The 16,466-nt window shown below is 40.4% G+C and overlaps 1 protein-coding gene across 6 annotated transcripts in view; it reads left to right on the top strand.

The window, feature by feature from the left end:
- Positions 1–5,243: 5,243 nt before the first annotated feature.
- HLTF (helicase like transcription factor) overlaps positions 5,244–16,466 on the top strand; it is a 56,479-nt gene continuing 45,256 nt past the window's right edge. For 3 of the 6 annotated variants that reach the window (XM_032173806.2, XM_032173805.2, XM_032173804.2), the window contains exons 1-3: positions 5,244–5,461; positions 6,888–7,095; positions 15,665–15,831. In XM_032173806.2, the coding sequence (XP_032029697.1) occupies positions 5,442–5,461; positions 6,888–7,095; positions 15,665–15,831 (395 nt within the window). In that variant the 5' untranslated portion in view covers positions 5,244–5,441. The remainder of the gene's footprint in view (positions 5,462–6,887; positions 7,096–15,664; positions 15,832–16,466) is intronic. The other 3 variants (XM_032173803.2, XM_032173802.2, XM_032173801.2) reach the window with 1 other exon arrangement.

Raw genomic sequence — 16,466 nt, 5'->3', positions numbered from 1 at the left:
AGTGTTATTCTGCTATTTAGGAACAACCCTGCTGATTGAGCCTCAATCAGGAAATAGGCCTCAATCAACCATATTTCTTAAGTGCTAGAGGACTCGTTAGTAACTCTATTACAACAGTAAGAGAACTTACTGAGTGCTTACTCCAGGGCAGCACTTCATATTCATTATATTATTTAATTAAGAAGATTTTTACTTGGCATTGATTTTATATCATTTTGGCCCTGTCAGCTGTGGTTTTACTCTGGATTTTGCCCAAAATCTAGAGAAACCTGATTAACTGTAAGAAAATTTAGTAAGTCACAAAATATTTTATTTTCTTTTCCACTGCATTGTCTTGGTTATTTTAAAAAATGGTTCAGAAATAGTATTGTACCAATGGTTATGCCCTCATTTTGGTCATTGTACTATAGTTATGTACGGTATTAAAATAAGTGGCATAAAGGATATGAGGCAACAATTTGTACTAAATTTGTAATTTTCTGTAAGTCTACAATTAGATAAAAATAAAGTTGAATAATAATTCATCATTTCTTTAATTTATTTAATAAATTACTATTTTATTTATTATGGCAAAAAGAAATACATGTTTAATGTAGCAAATATTTTATATACATATAAGTAAAAAGAAGAAAATGAAAATTCCCTAATTTAACCAGCTAGAGGTATTTACTATAAATATCTAGGTATATATTCATCAAGATGTGTGCATACGGACATATAGCATGTATGAATTTCAATCACTGACTATATTTGCAAACGTAAAACTTTATATTTCTTTATTGAACTTAATTTTTCTTAAACCTTCATTCTGCCTAATGGCAGGTAACCTAATTTAGTCACTTCTGAATAGTTCAGTCATTTTAAGATTTAAAGTCATTTAAATGCAGCTTTCAGATTTAGTTCCCTTCCTCTTACCCACCAGGGAGGTTATATTTGGACTCCATTCATCTAATGCAGTCACCCATTGCAGATGTAACTCATCTCACCTCATTGCTGGGGACCAGCATCCTGCTTTTGTTTGCTAGAACCATAATCCTGATAATGCCCTCCAGCCTTCACAGGGCTAGAAGCTCACAAGGCTGCCCCTGGTCCCCTTAACAGAGCCACCTCAGTCACCTTGACTCCTTTACTGCCTTGGCACATTTCTAGTCTCTGAGGTTCTCTCTCAGATCTGCAGAATACTGAGGCCACTCTCTGGGAAATGTGGCATAGCTTCCTTTTCTTGTGTAATCTACAGAAACTTTGCTAGACTTTCTAGCATTCTCCCTTTGTGCAGATTAGCCCAGTGTGATGGTATGCCAGGTCTTCTCTCTAAGACCCACTTAAGGGATTTACTCTGCAAACCCTCCTGCCTGTCATTCTTGAAAATTCTCAATTGAACTTTTATCTCTTTTGGAGTGAAAGAAGCGAACAAACAAGCAAGCTCTTATGTCATCCTACTTTCTTCAGTCTATGAGTTATGACATAAGCTTAAAAGTTTCTGTATTGAAGCCAGACTTCTAGATATTCAGATTCTTCTCTTAAAGCCCCTCCCTGCTGCCTGGTCCCTGCCCCCATACCAATGGCTTTAAAATTCTATTTTGCAAAGTGTAGAAAACATTTTTTTTTGAGAGGGAGTCTTGCTCTGTCACCCAGGCCGGAGTGCAGTGGAACGATCTCGGCTCGCTGCCATCTCTGCATCTTGGATTCAACTGGTTCTCATGCCTCAGCCTTCCAAGTAGCTGGGACTACAGGCATGGCACCATCACCCCCTGCTAATGTCTGTATTTTTAGTAGAGACAGGGTTTCACAATGTTGGCCAGGCTGGTCTTGAACTCCTGGCCTCAATTGATCTGCCCGCCTTGGCCTCCCAAAATACCAGGGTTACAGGCGTGAGCCACCACACCCAGCCTAGAAAAGTGGCTCACGCCTGTAATCCCAGCACTTTGGGAGGCCAAGGCGGGCAGATTGCTTGAGCTCGGGAGTTCGAGACCAGCCTGGCCAACGTGGCAAAACCCCCTCTCTATAAGAAATACAAAAATTAGCCTGGTGGTGGTGGCGCCGTGCCTGTAGTTGCAGCTACTTGGGGGGCTGAGGCTAGAGAATCGCTTGAGCCCAGGAGGTCGAATCACGCCACTGCACTCCAGCCTAGGCTACTGGAGTGAGACCCTGTATCAAAAAAAAAAAAAAAAATTTTTTTTGAGACAATTGTGAACATTTGATTATGAACTAGTTATTAGAAGATACTAAGAAGTGATTTGTTGATTTGTTATTAATTTTGCCAGGTCCGTGGTTTTTAGAGAAATTAGTGAAGGCCATTATAGGCAGGGTGGGTTGGGAAGCGACCCGAGTAATGAAGCTACTGTGGGAGGAAGAGCCACATATGCCATTCTTGGATTTCAGGCTCACTGAATCAAACAGGGGAGTGACATGACATGATTAATTTGCATAAAGAGTGTGTGTGTGTGTGTGTGTGTGTGTGTGTGTGGCTGGGGGTGCAGATGAGAAGTGTGTTTGTGACTGGGAAGTGGCTGGCTGGAGAAATTTTGGATTCCTTTCCTTTCCATACCATTCCTACCCAAATTTATCAGTGAACCTTTTGGTTCTCTTGGCTTCATCACCTTCCCTTTCCAAGCCACCACCATCTCTTATCTGAACACAATAATTTCCCATCAGTTGCTTCTATTCTTGTTTCCTGTAATTCTCCACAGAGCTGCCAGCGTTTTTAAAAGCCTAAATCAAGTCGTTATCCTCCTGCTTGAAACATTCGATGGCTTTCCATTGCAGTTAAAACACAAATTTTACTGGAGACTCTTCAGTTCCTATGTAATCTGACCCTTATCTTCCCCACCATCCTTTTAGTGCCACTTTCCTCCTTACTCACCAGCCAAAACCCCACAAGCCACCCTACACTTCATTTTCCAGTTACAAGTGTTCATTTTTCATGTGTACATGTGATGCTGTTATTAGAATAAATCAAGAAAAAACCAAAAAAGTTAATTTCAGAAAACATTATCTAGTATAATAGTTCTGAAATTGTAATTGCTGCAACATTTTAATCAAACTAGTACAAATTGTACTTGATCTTTAAATATAAAACAAAGAATGATTAAGGGAAAGAATGTTCTACTCCTGGTTCTGGGATGTGAAATACTGATAACATAGAGAAAACCGTTGACTTTAAATAGCAAATTTTAGTTCATTCAAAGCACATTCTTTAACCATGGGACAGTCATTATTCATAGATCTTAAGTCTTTTTATTTTTTTGAGACCGAGTCTCGCTCTGTTGCTTAGGCTGGAGTGCAGTGGCTTGATCTCGGCTCACTGCAACCTATGTCTCCCTGGTTCAAGCGATTCTCCTGCCTCAGCCTCCCAAGCAGCTGGGACTACAGGCGCGTGCCACCACGTCTGGCTAATTTTTGTATTTTTCTTAGTAGAGGCGGGCTTTCACCATGTTGGCCAGGCTGGTATCGAACTCCTGACCTCAGGTGATCCACCCAACTCGGCCTCCCAAAGTGCTGGGATTATAGGTGTGAGCCATTGCGCCTGGCCAGTCTTAAGTCTGAAAGAGCTATGTTCTCACATTTGGAATTTTTTCTTTATCTAGTGAGCATGACTTTCTTACTCTTACACACAAAACATCAATTTGAGCAATTTCTGGCATATTTTTCAAGAATTTATTTAAAATCTGGCATACCAAAAGCTGAACTGTATTGCCATTTGCCTCAACACACTTCAAGAAGAACATACAACAATTAAAATAATTTGAAATGCCATTGTCTTTATCTTCCTCATCAACTTTGGTCAAATGAAATAATACATTGCTTCAAATTCTATTGCTCATCCATGGTTCATGATAACAGATCACTACAGTTTATTTACGATAATGAACAAATGTGTCTTGAAAAGCTGACTACTGGCCTGGCACGGTGGCTCACGCCTGTAATCCCAGCACTCTGGGAGGCCGAGGAGGGCGGATCACCTGAGGTCAGGAGTTCAAGACCAGCCTGGCCAATATGGTGAAACCCCGTCTCTACTAAAAATACAAAAATTAGCTGGGCGTGGTGGCCGTCTCCTGTAATCCCGGCTACTCGGGAGGCTGAGGCAGGAGAATCGCTTGAACCCGGGAGGCGGAGGTTGCAGTGAGCCAAGATAACCCCATTGCACTCCAGCCTGGGGAACAGAGCAAGACTCCGTCTCAATAAAAGAGAAAAAAACAAAAAAAGAAAAAAGAAAAGAAAAGCTGACCCCCTAATATTATTGTGCTGACGGGCGTGTAACGTGGACCTCTCTGTGACGGGCAAGTATTATCTGGCAGTTACATGGCACCGCCTGTGCAGCTCAGCGCCACCACCAGCTTCCCGCCCTGTGCGATTAAAAGGCCAGCTTCGGGGACAGCAGCCTCCTCAACGCGCAGCGACCAGCCCTGCCAGGCGTCAGCTGCAGCTGGTCCAAAGCTGACGCTCCCAGGGCCGCATTCTCCTTCCAGTCACCTCAGACTCTGGAAAGTGAGCAGTGGAGGGCCTCAGAGCGCCCCTCTGCAGTTCCTTTAGAAAAACAAGTGCCTCCCCCGCTTGGCTGGAGCAGCCAAGTGCCCACGGGGAAAATGGTCCCGTCCACCATTTCAGGCAAACGCCCCCATAGCTGTAATAAACATGTGATGGGTTTCCTGCACCAAGAAAGGAAAATTTTCCTTAAAAATAACAAAAAGAGGTGGGGAGGGGACTCTAAGTTCCATTTAAGATTTTCCAAACTCGTTGTGTCTCATGCACATGCTGAGGCTTAACATGAAAATTTGGAGCGAAAGTCCCCAGGGTTCACCACAGGGAATGAAGTAAAGTATCTCGCCGGTAGCTCCAGGTCTCCTAAACCATGGAGCTCCTTCAATATAAGGCCCTATTACGTGCCACATTAGATGAGGAGAAAATAAGAGGAAGGATATGGTAGAGCCTTTGGAATGGGGTTCAGTCTTAGGACATGTAGGGTAAAGGAAAGTCGTTTCCCTCCGTTTGAGGAAGGGAATCAAACAAAACGCAGGCACCGCAGTCACACTCCTGGGGCCTCGTGGCTTTCCCGCGCGCCCGCCTTGGGGGCGGGGAAGAACCCGGATGGAACCACCCTTGCAGCTGGGACCCCCCGCCGTCTTTGAATGGCAGCGGGGCGGAGTTGCCCTCCCTTCTCTGCTCTGATTGGTTTGGCTCCGCACTCTCCTCTTCGTGATTGGGCTTTCCTAGTGCCAGTCACAGAGCGACGCTGGTCTCCCAGATTGTTGCTAGAAGGAGACGGCGTCGACGTCTGACTAGACTCGCGGCGACTTATCTTCCAGTCGTGCGCTCCTGATCCGGCGCTCGGAATTTGTCTCCGGCTTCAGGGCTGCGGGGCCTGAAAGGAGGCGTATCGAGGCGGCTCGAAAACGATCCAGGGGAGCCGAGGCGCTCCTCTTGTCATCCCACTCAGCGCCATGTCCTGGATGTTCAAGAGGTGAAGGGGGCGGAGGGGGTGGGGCGCTTGAGCTATCGGCCTGGAGGCGTCCCCAAATGAACCTGACCTTCCCCGCGTTCCTCTGCGTTCCCCGGGCGATTTGTGCAGCTGTATTCGTTCTGTTGGTCGCATATGTGGCCGCGGGAGAAATAAATGCATTGTCTTGGCTGGCGAGTAGGGGCTCCTAGGGCGAGTCCCGTGTTAGGGACTTGGGAAATCTCTGTCACCGACTGTGGGGGGCCTGGGGCTTAAAGCCTCTCGGCCCGTGCTTTATGCAACAAAACATCCATTAGATACCCACTATGCGCCAGGCATTGTGCTCGGTGGAGGGCCGAGTAAGACAGCCCTTGTCCCCAAGTGGCTCACAGCTTATCTGTATGCACAGACGTGCAGATACGTATTTGCAGAGGAGCTGGTAGAGATATGCGCCACTTCCAAGGAAAACGCAGCGCAAATAAGCGACTGTTCTTAGGAGAATGGAAACTTTTTGCAATGCTCCAGTAGACTCCCCCTCACTTTTCATTGTCCAAATTGGTGTTTATGGTCATTCCCGAAACAGTTACATGTAACAGGTTTGGGGTTATGCTTAAACCAGCGACGGGAGGCGGGTACGGGTGGCTTGGGGCCAATTTCCCACGGTGGCGTGGTTTGGATACCAGAAGAAGTGTTCTGTTCGGAGGGAGTTACAGTGATGGATGCTGGATCTATTTTCTGGAAAATTATAAACAACTTCCGGTACAATAATAGTTGTATTTTTGTAAGTCTTTTATAGCTCAATCCCTATTGAAATTTTGGCATGTGATTTTATTTTTTTAATTATTTTTTTGAGATGGAGTCTCGCTCTGTCGTCCAGGCTGGAGTGCAGTGGCACAATCTCGGCTCACTGCAACCTACGCCTCCCGGGTTCAAGTGATTCTCCTGCTTCATCCTCCCGAGTAGCTAGGATTACATATGGGCGCCACCACGCCCGGCTAATTTTTGTATTTGTAGTAGACAGGGTTTCACCATGTTGGCCAGGTTGGTCTCAAATTCCTGACCTCAGGTGATCCACCTGCCTCTGCCTCCCAAAGTGCTGGGATTCCAGGCGTGAGCCACCGCATCCGGCCCATAATTGTAGTTACAGACATCATATACATTTCAATTTAGATGATTTCCACTGGGAAAGAGGTTAGTGAACTCTGACTAGGCTTTTCATTTTGAATACCTAGGGGGCAGGTAGAAGAGCCAATATTGAAAACAGGTAGAGTTCCTAGAAGCCTTCTCCACGCACTGCAATTCCTGCTTTAACGAGAGTTAACTATTAATCTTTACCGTGATTCCCATGTAAGATTTTATTTGCTGAAGTAAAGCCTGAGAAAACTACCCGTATGGTCTTTGGAAATACTTAAATATTATATTGTTTTTCTTTGCCTTTAAAAAAAAATAGGGATCCAGTTTGGAAGTACTTGCAGACTGTCCAGTATGGAGTTCATGGAAATTTTCCACGCCTCTCATATCCAACTTTCTTTCCACGTTTTGAATTCCAAGATGTTATTCCTCCAGATGACTTTCTAACTACTGATGAAGAACTAGATTCCGTTTTATTTGGAAGTTTGAGAGGTCATGTGGTTGGACTACGCTATTACACGGGAGTAGTGAGTATAATAGTAGATAACTAAGTTAAATTTTGATTATATTTCTGGCGTTAACCTAGAAAATAAGAGAATTAGCAGGTGATGTGTACGGTTAATCTTTTTTTTACTTTAAGTTAATTAAATATTTGTATGCAAAAAATAACAAATACCTTAAGTGACCCTCCCACCTCAGCCTCCCAGAGTGTTGGGATTACAGGAATGAGCCACTATACTTGGCCTCAGTGCTTTATGTTTGGTTATTATGGGTAGCACCCCACCCCCACACCCCAGCGCCTTGTTCATGTCATCGATTTGTTGCAAAAAGGAGGTCATTTTGTGGAATCTTCTGGATTTTATTCTTTCATTTCTCCGTATGTTTCTTACGTTTAAGCTTCTCAAATCTTTTTTATTTTTGGGTGTCTGAAGCATGTTCAGCAGGAGATTCCTTGGGAGTTTCATGTTCTGGATTTGTTTTTCTCCCGTATTTCCTTTACATTGGAACTTTTCAAATTGTTTTTTGATTGTCTGAAATGTGTTGTCTAGGAGATTCCTTAGGAAGAGACAATATTTCCTAAGTTTTTATATCTTCATAATTGTGGCATTTTATGAATGACAGTTTCATAAAATGAAAGTTATGAAGGACTTAATGACAGTTGGGCTGAATTTAAAATCTTTGTAATATATAGTTTCTCTCCATATCCTAATGTCGCATAGAATTCTCAGGCCAGTGTGATTTTCTCTTTCACTTAAGCGAATTGGATTTTTTTTTCTTTTTTTTTTTGAGACCAAGTTTCGTTTTGTTGCCCAGGCTGGAGTGCAGTGGCCTGATCTGGCCTCACTGCAATCTCGGCCTCCCAGACTCAAGCAATTCTCCCACTTCAGCCTCCTGAGTAGCTGGGACTGCTGGCGTTCACCACCATACCCAGCTAATTTTTGTATTTTTTTTGTATTTTTTTGTAGGTCTTGGCATGTTGTCCAGGCTGATCTGGAACTCCTGGGCTCAAGTGATCCGTCCACCTTGGCCTCCCCAAGTGCTGGGATTCTGCACCCCGCCTCTAATTTTTTCTAATAGATTCTTGAAATCTATCACTTCTTATTTCACATCTATATATCTCTGGCTCTCATATGCATTTCTGAGCTTTTATGTTTCAGATTTGTGCTAATTTTTCAAAACTTACATTGCTTTCGATAATTATTTTATACCACCATGAAATACTAGATTATGGTAGTTATTGATCTTAGAGCAATCAGTATTTTTGATCTGAGAATAGTTTCTGTGATGTCGGTAAACTCTAGTGTGTGTTGATAAAAAGTAATCATCAGTTTTCTTATTTTGCCAAATATATATATTTTAAATTTTATTTTTTTCCAGGAACACTGTGTTGAGATATCATTTATTTTATAATTAATGTTCTTTTTTTGTTTTGTTTTTTTTTGTTTTTGGAAACGGAGTCTTGCTTGTGTTGCCCAGGCTGGAGTGCAATGGTGCCATCTTGGCTCACTGCAACCTCCACCTCCCAGGTTCAAGCGGTTCTCCTGCAACAGCCTTCTAAGTAGCTGGGATTACAGGCATGCACCATCACGCCCAGCTAATTTTTTGTATTTAGGAGAGATGAGGTTTCGCCATGTTGATCAGGCTGGTCTTGAACCCCTGACCTCAGGTGATCCACTCACCTCGGCCTCCCAAAGTGCTGGGATTACAGGCGTGAGCCACCACGCCCAGCCATGTTCATTATTTTTAAATGGCTAAAAAAGCATTAAATCTTCTAAAGTCTATCATCCAGAACCATAACTTATCTTCTACACTTGTTGCTGTGAGCATATGCATGTAAATTGGAATCATATTATGTATTAATAAAAATGAGATCATATTATGCCTAATGTGATTAGGAATATCATCTATATTGGACTTATAATTTCCTTATTGATAGACATTTTTGAGTTAATCACTATTATAAAAAAGTAATAAAAATTGAGGTACTATCTTTGCATACTTGTTATTTTAATTTTTTTCTACTTTATTGAGATGTGGTTTACATATGATAAAATGTACATATTTTAAATGTATGATCCTAGTGTTTTGACAAAGATGTATACCTGATAACTACTACCCCAATCAAGATACAGATTGTATCCGTCTCCCTCAAAGTATCTTGTATCCTATTGCAATCATTTTTCCCTGCTCCTGCCCTAGGCAGCCACAAGTCTGATTTCTTTTCTTTCTTTTTTTTTTTTTTTTTTTGAGACGGAGTCTCGCTCTGTTGCTCAGGCTGGAGCGCAGTGGCGCGATCTCGGCTCATTGCAAGCTCCGCCTCCCAGGTTCATGCCATTCTCCTGTCTCAGCCTCCCAAGTAGCTGGGACTACAGGCGCCTGCCACCATGCCCGGCTAATTTTTTTGTATTTTTAGTAGAGACGGGGTTTCACCGTGTTAGCCAGGATGGTCTCTATCTGCTGACCTCGTGATCCGCCCGCCTCGGCCTCCCAAAGTGCTAGGATTACAGGCGTGAGCCACCGTGCCCGGCCACACAAGTCTGATTTCTATCACTATAAATAAGTTTTGCCTATTCTGGAACTTCATGTACATTGAATTCTACAGTACGTACTATTTTAAGTCTGGCGTTTTCACTCAGCATAATTTAGGTACTTCTTTGGTCAATTTTGGTTAGTTACATTTTTGAAGAAAAGCATCCATTTTATTTAGATATTCAAACTTATTCCCATAGAATTGTGCATAATAATCATTTATCCTTATAAAATTGTAACTGTAATTTTCTGGAATTGGGGTTTGGTGGTGTGATGTGTTGCTAACAAGTGGCCAGAACTCCTATTCCTGAAGGATTTTGAGTTGGAGGAACACACACTTAAACTCCCCTTTATGCCTTGGTTCCAGTTACTCTTTCCAGGTTGAATAACCATTTTTTTTGGTTGTTTTAAGTTGGTGCTCTGAACCTTAAATTTCAGTACCCTTTACTCTGAATTGTCAAATTTTGATAAAATGTGCCATTTTTTTAATGTCTGCCAGAACACAATTTTATATGCCTTATTGGCTCCATTAAACTTTTTAAAAACTTTTAAAAAACTTTTTTAAAAAGGTGATTATATTCCTGTTTTTATTCTTTGCGTTACACATTTGTGTCTTTATTGATTAGCTATGACATTATTTCTTTTCAAGGCAGCCTCTCTTGGATTTTTCTTAATGATTATGTTTCTTGGCTTAATAATTACTCTGTTACATTCGGTTTTTCTTTTTTAGGTTCATTTTCTTTTTTTTTCTTTTGGACTTGGTGATTTGAGCACTTAATTTGAGTCATTTAATCTTTTAATCTTTAAACGTGTAAAGTATTGCATTGCCTTTAGTCACCAAGTTTTGTTATATAGTAGCATTCTTTATTTTTAACTCTGGTGTTTTTTTATTGTTATTTTATTTTTATTTTTTTTTTGTTTTTTTTGTTAAGTGTGTTTTCAATAAGCATATGGTTAAATTTATTTTTTGACCCATCAAAGGCTTTATTTTATACTGTGATTTATTTCTTTTTCTATTTTAAAATACAGTTATGTGTTGCTTAACAATGAAGATACTTTCTGAGAAAAGTGTTAGGTGATTTCTTTGTGGAAACATAGAGTGAACAGGATGTTACTTTACTGAATACTGTGGGCAATTGTAACACATTTGTGTATTTAAGCATATATAACATGAAAAAAGTACAGTAAAAATATTGTATAAAATATAAAAAATGGTACACTTCCATAGGGCAGCCCCATTATAATCTTGTGGAACAGCTGTTGCATAATATATGTGGTCTGTCATTGCTGAAATGTTACGCAGGGTATGACTATACTGTTATGATTAATTCTCATTCCTTTTGTTATTGTTGTCTTTGTCTTTTTGTTTCTTTATATGTCCTATTTTTTCTTGCTGCTGGGACCATGTTTTTGTTTTTATAGTCTCCAATATTTTGGCTTATATATATTTTATTTAAAATTCTAGTAATTAGTTATTTGTAATGACAGTTAACTAATCGTAATTAATGATAGCTTATGATAAATTACAATTATGTAATACCTTATTTGAGATGAAATGCTCTAAAATTGTTAGTTTTGTGCCCTGCTTTTTTTTTTTGGTTATGTATTTTCTAGGATTTGCATAATCCGGTTTAAAAAAGATCATCCTGTAGGCAGTGGCAGAGGGGTGGTGACTGCGAGAGAACATAGCTCTGTCTCATAGATAATATCTCTAAAGGTCTAGAGATGAATATCTGTCTAATACTCTGTTTGGTTCTGGCTGTAATCTCTTGAGTCAGTAGACAGATGCTGGGAGAGGTTTGAAGCAGCTTTCTTGTATATTTTCAAGGAATTTTTAAAAATTGAGATACATTTATTATAAAATTTACCATTTTAAAGTGTACAGTTGAGTAGTTTTTAGAATACTCACAAGGTTGTGCAACCATCCCTACAATCTAGTTCCAAACATTTTCATTACTCCAAAGAGAAGCCTCATTCACATTTGTAGTCACTCCCATTACCTCTACCCCTCAATCCCTGGCAACCATGAATCAGTCTTCTTCCTGTGTATATGGATTTGCCTCCTCTTGACATTACATGTAAATGGAATGATACAATATGTGGCATTTGGGTCTGGCCTCCAATGCTCACTTTTATGTTAAATAGATTTTTTTTAGTGTACCATTTTAATTCCCTTGTTTCTTTTACTATATATTTTGAGTTACTTATGATTGCTTTAGGGACTACAATTAACAACTTAATTTATAAGAACCTAGTTTGGATTAGTGCCAACTTAACAGTATATAAAAAACTTTGTGGCTGGGCATGGTGGCTCACACCTGTAATCCCAGCGCTTTGGGAAGCCAAGGTGGGCGGATCACGAGGTTAGGAGATTGAGACCATCCTGGCCAACATGGTGAAACCCCATCTCTACTAAAAATACAAAAATTAGCTGGGCATGGTGGCACCTGCCTGTAGTCCCAGCTACTCGGGAGGCCGAGGCAGGAGAATCGCATGAACCAGGGAGTCAGAGATTGCAGTGAGCCGAGATTGTGCGACTGTACTCCAGCCTGGTGACAGCAAGACTCTGTCTCAAAAAAACAACAACAAAAAAACCCCCAAAAAACCTTTGCTCACAGCTCCATCCTATTGCCTGCCTTTGTGCTGTTATCCAAGTTATATCTTTATATATGTAGTATACCTATCAACAAAGATTTATAATTATTTTAAATACTTTTTAATGAGATAGGACAAAAATTACAAAAAAATTATACTTAAAAATTTATTTTTAATTTTTTTTAATAATTTTTTTTTTTTTTTTAGAAACTGTCGTTACCCTTTTGCCCAGGCTGGTCTCAAACTTCTTTTGACAGTTTGATTATGATGTGACCAGGTGTGGATCTCTTTTGAGTTTATTTTAGTTGGAGTTGTTGAGTTCTTATATGTGTAGAGTAGTGGTTTTCATCAAACTGGGAAGGTTTGGCTGTTATTTCTTTAAATATTTTTTCTGCCCCTTTCTCTTTTCTCCTTATGGTACTCTTATTATGTATGTGTGTTGGTATGCTTGATGTTACAAGTTTCTGAGGCTCTGTTACGTGTTTCATTTTTTTGTTCCTTAGATTGTATAATCTCAATTGACCTATCTTCAGCTTCGCTGATTTTTCTTATGCCTGCTCAAATTTGCTGTTGAATCTCTCTGGTGAATTTTTTCTTCAGTTATTGTACCTTTTGACTCTAGAATTGCTGTTTGGTGAGACATTGTTTCCATGCTTTTAGAAATGCGTTTTCATGTCGAAAGAAATGATTTGCTTTAGGTCTTTGAACTTTTTTTTTTTTTTGAGACGGAGTCTCGCTCTGTCACCCAGGCTGGAGTGCAGTGGCGCGATCTCGGCTCACTGCAAGCCCTGCCTCCCGGGTTCACACCATTCTCCTGCGTCAGCCTCCCGGGTAGCTGGGACTACAGGCACCAGCCACCACGCCCGGCTAATTTTTTGTGTTTTTAGTAGAGACGGGGTTTCACTGTGTTAGCCAGGATGGTTTCGATCTCCTGACCTCGTGATCCGCCTGCCTCGGCCTCCCAAAGTGCTGGGATTACAGGTGTGAGCCACTGCGGCCGGCCAGGTCTTTGAACTTTTTAATTTTTTTAGAGATAGGTTCTTGCTCTATTACCCAGGCTGGAGTGCAGTGGCATGATCATAGCTCACTGTAACCTTGAACTCCTGCATTCAAGCAGTCCTCCCACCTCAGACTCCTGAGTAGCTGGTTCTACAGGCACGTACCACCATACCTGGATAATTTTTCTATTTTTATTTTGTAGAAATGGGGTCTTGTTATGTTTCCCAGGCTGGTCTCAAATTCCTGGCCTCAAGAGATCCTCACACTTCAGCCTCCTAAAGTGCTGGGATTACAAGTGTGAGCCACCATGCCCAGCCCCTTTGAACATATTTAAAATAACTGACTTAAATTCTTCTTCTACTATGTCAAACATCTATACTTTCTTGGGGACAGTTGACATTGATTGCTTTTTTTCCCTGTGTATAGACCATACTTGCTTATTTTTTTGCATGTCTTGTACTTTTTTTGTTGAAAAATTGACATTTTAAATAATGTGGCAACTTTGGAAATCAGGGTGGTTTGTTGTTGCTGAGTTTTGTAATTAGTGTGTGTTTGTTACTGACTTTTCTGAATTAATTCTGTGATGTCTATCCTTTATTGTGTGTGGTCACTGAAGTCTGTACTTGGTTAGCTTTGCAGTCAGCTAATGATTGTGCTGGAACAAATAAATCGTACATTCTTTGCTGAGAACTTCTGTATGTTAGGGCATTCCTTCAACACTCTAAGGCCCCTGACAATTCTGCTTTAGCTTTCACTTCTGGCTTGTTTAAATGCCTCAAGTTCAGGCAAAGGTGAGCATTTAGGGCCTTCTCAGGTCTTTCTTCAGAATGCGCACAGCCCTGGTCATGCATACCAGCTCTGTGCTTGCTTATGGCCTTCTAGATTTCCGGAAATACATTGGAGCTTTTCAAAGCCCTCACAGACATCTCATTCCCTAGCTCTTCTTTATAAGCCTTTTTGTTTTTTTGCTTCAGCTGTTATCCACTGCCTCAGGCAGCCATGAAGTTAAAACACTTTCCTGTAAAATTGTTTTTGACAAACATCTGCCCAAGGGAGGTTTTTTTGTACTTGGTGAGCTCAGAGGTTAAATACAGTCAGCCTTGCAAGTGGGGTCTTCTGGGGAACTTCAGGAGAATAACAGTTCTTTGGAATGAATCTCTGAAAGAACTGTAACTCCATTCTGATTTTTTCTGGTGACTGCCAGGCTTTATCTAGGATCCCAACAAGCTATTATTTATTTATTTATTTATTTATTTATTTATTTATTTATTTAGAGATGGAGTCTTGCTCTGTTGCCAGGCTGGAGTGCAGGGGCGCTATCTCAGCTCATTGCAACCTCTGCCTCCCGGGTTCAAGTGATTCTCCTGCCTCAGCCTCCCGAGTAGCTAGGACTATAGGCGCGTTCCACCACACCCATAATTTTTGTATTTTTAGTAGAAACAGGGTTCTCACCATGTTGGGCAGGATGGTCTTGATCTCTTGACCTCGTGATGCTGCCCACCTCGACCTCCCAAAGTGCTGGGGGTGTGAGCTACTGTGCCTGGCTGCGAGCTATTATTTTTAAAGGCTACAGTATTGCTGGGGATGGGACTGAAGTACTGATATTCAGCTGTTTATTCTTTTTATTCTTGAATAAATGTTACCCAGATTTCTGCAAGCCTTTGATTTAGTTCTCAGTGTTCTGAAACATTTGATTCTGACAATAATTTATCTAGTTTTTTGTTGCCTTTATTGAGGAATTTTTGAAAGTCCTTATTCTACCATTCTTTATTGTGTTACCCTCCTTCAGTTTTTAAAAATATACATCATAATATTTAAGTTACATCATACAGTTTTTAATAAAGTAGAATCAGAATGGCATGAGTTGAAGGCTGGATATGTTTTTCTTACCTAGTTTCATCCTGACTTATAAATGCCTTATTCCCTTACTTTTATATTCTGGAGAATTGAGGCTCAGGAACCACCCTGTCTGGGTTCAGATCCTAGCTCTGCTACCTTTTAGCTTTGTGACCTCGGGCAAGTTACTTTTCGGTGCTTCAGTTTCTTCATTTGTAAAATGGGAATAATGATAGTACCTCCCAATAGAGCTGTGAGGATTTAAAAAGTCAGTCTGTGCAATGTACTTAGACCAATGCTTGGCACATAGTAAGCACTCAATAAGGGTTGGCTATTTTTCAGAAGTTATGATGTTGAAAATTTTAGATAATTTGAATTTGCTAGTTTACATTTGACTATTTTTTAGACATTAAGATTTGTTAACTTCCTAATGAATATAGATTAGAAAAATAATATTAAAGAATCATAATAATATATATATTAATATTTCTGTAGTTTGTGTCTAGAAAATATATTTTTCTTATATGCAGTGTTTAGCAGTAGCATTAAAAAATGAATGGAAATCCCAGATAAAGTATAACAAAGTTATTGTCTATTATTTATAATGTAATATTATCTGTTTATCATTTTTATTAGGTTAATAATAATGAAATGGTTGCATTACAACGAGATCCTAATAACCCTTATGATAAGAATGCAATTAAAGTAAACAATGTGAATGGAAATCAAGTTGGCCATTTAAAGAAAGAGCTTGCAGGTGCTTTGGCCTATATCATGGACAACAAATTGGCACAAATTGAAGGGTAATGTACTTTCAGAATTTAGTTTTAATAATTGTGAATTATAGTCATCTTTGAACTTGTTAGGGCTTCTTGTTAGAGCCTACAAAGTTATGCTAACAATTTCTATCACTGTACTTTTGGTACATGTTAAAGAAATGTTTTATTTCTCCTTTTACATACTTCTACCACCCCAGCCATCAAACAATTGTCCTCTCATTTTCCTATGGAATTATTACCATGGAGAAAATAGACCTTGGTTCAAATATTAGGAAGTACATTCCATTTCTCCAAATCTTTTGGTAACTAGGTTTAGGAATTTGGAAGTGTTTGTTTATTTATTTATTTATTTTGAGACGGGGTCTCACTCTGTTGCCCAGGCTATAGTGCAGTTGTGTGATCTCGGCTGACTGCAACCTCTGCCTCCAGGATTCAAGCAACTCTCTCCCTGCCTTAGCCTCCCGAGTAGCTACAGGTGCTTGCCACCATGCCCAATTAATTTTTGTATTTTTTAGTAGAGACAGGGATTTGCCATGTTGGCCAGGCTGTCTTGAACTCCTGACCTCAGGTGATCTGCCCACCTTGGCCTCCCAAAATGCTGGGATTACAGGCGTGAGCCACCGTGCCCGGCCTGGAAGTGTTTGTTTATGTCAGAGATT

The sequence above is a fragment of the Hylobates moloch genome, unplaced genomic scaffold (genome assembly GCF_009828535.3).
Source record: "Hylobates moloch isolate HMO894 unplaced genomic scaffold, HMol_V3 SCAFFOLD_13, whole genome shotgun sequence".
In the NCBI taxonomy this organism is placed as follows: Eukaryota; Metazoa; Chordata; class Mammalia; order Primates; family Hylobatidae; genus Hylobates; species Hylobates moloch.
Note: the sequence above shows the minus strand (reverse complement) of the source record. Positions and strands in the feature narration are given on the sequence as shown.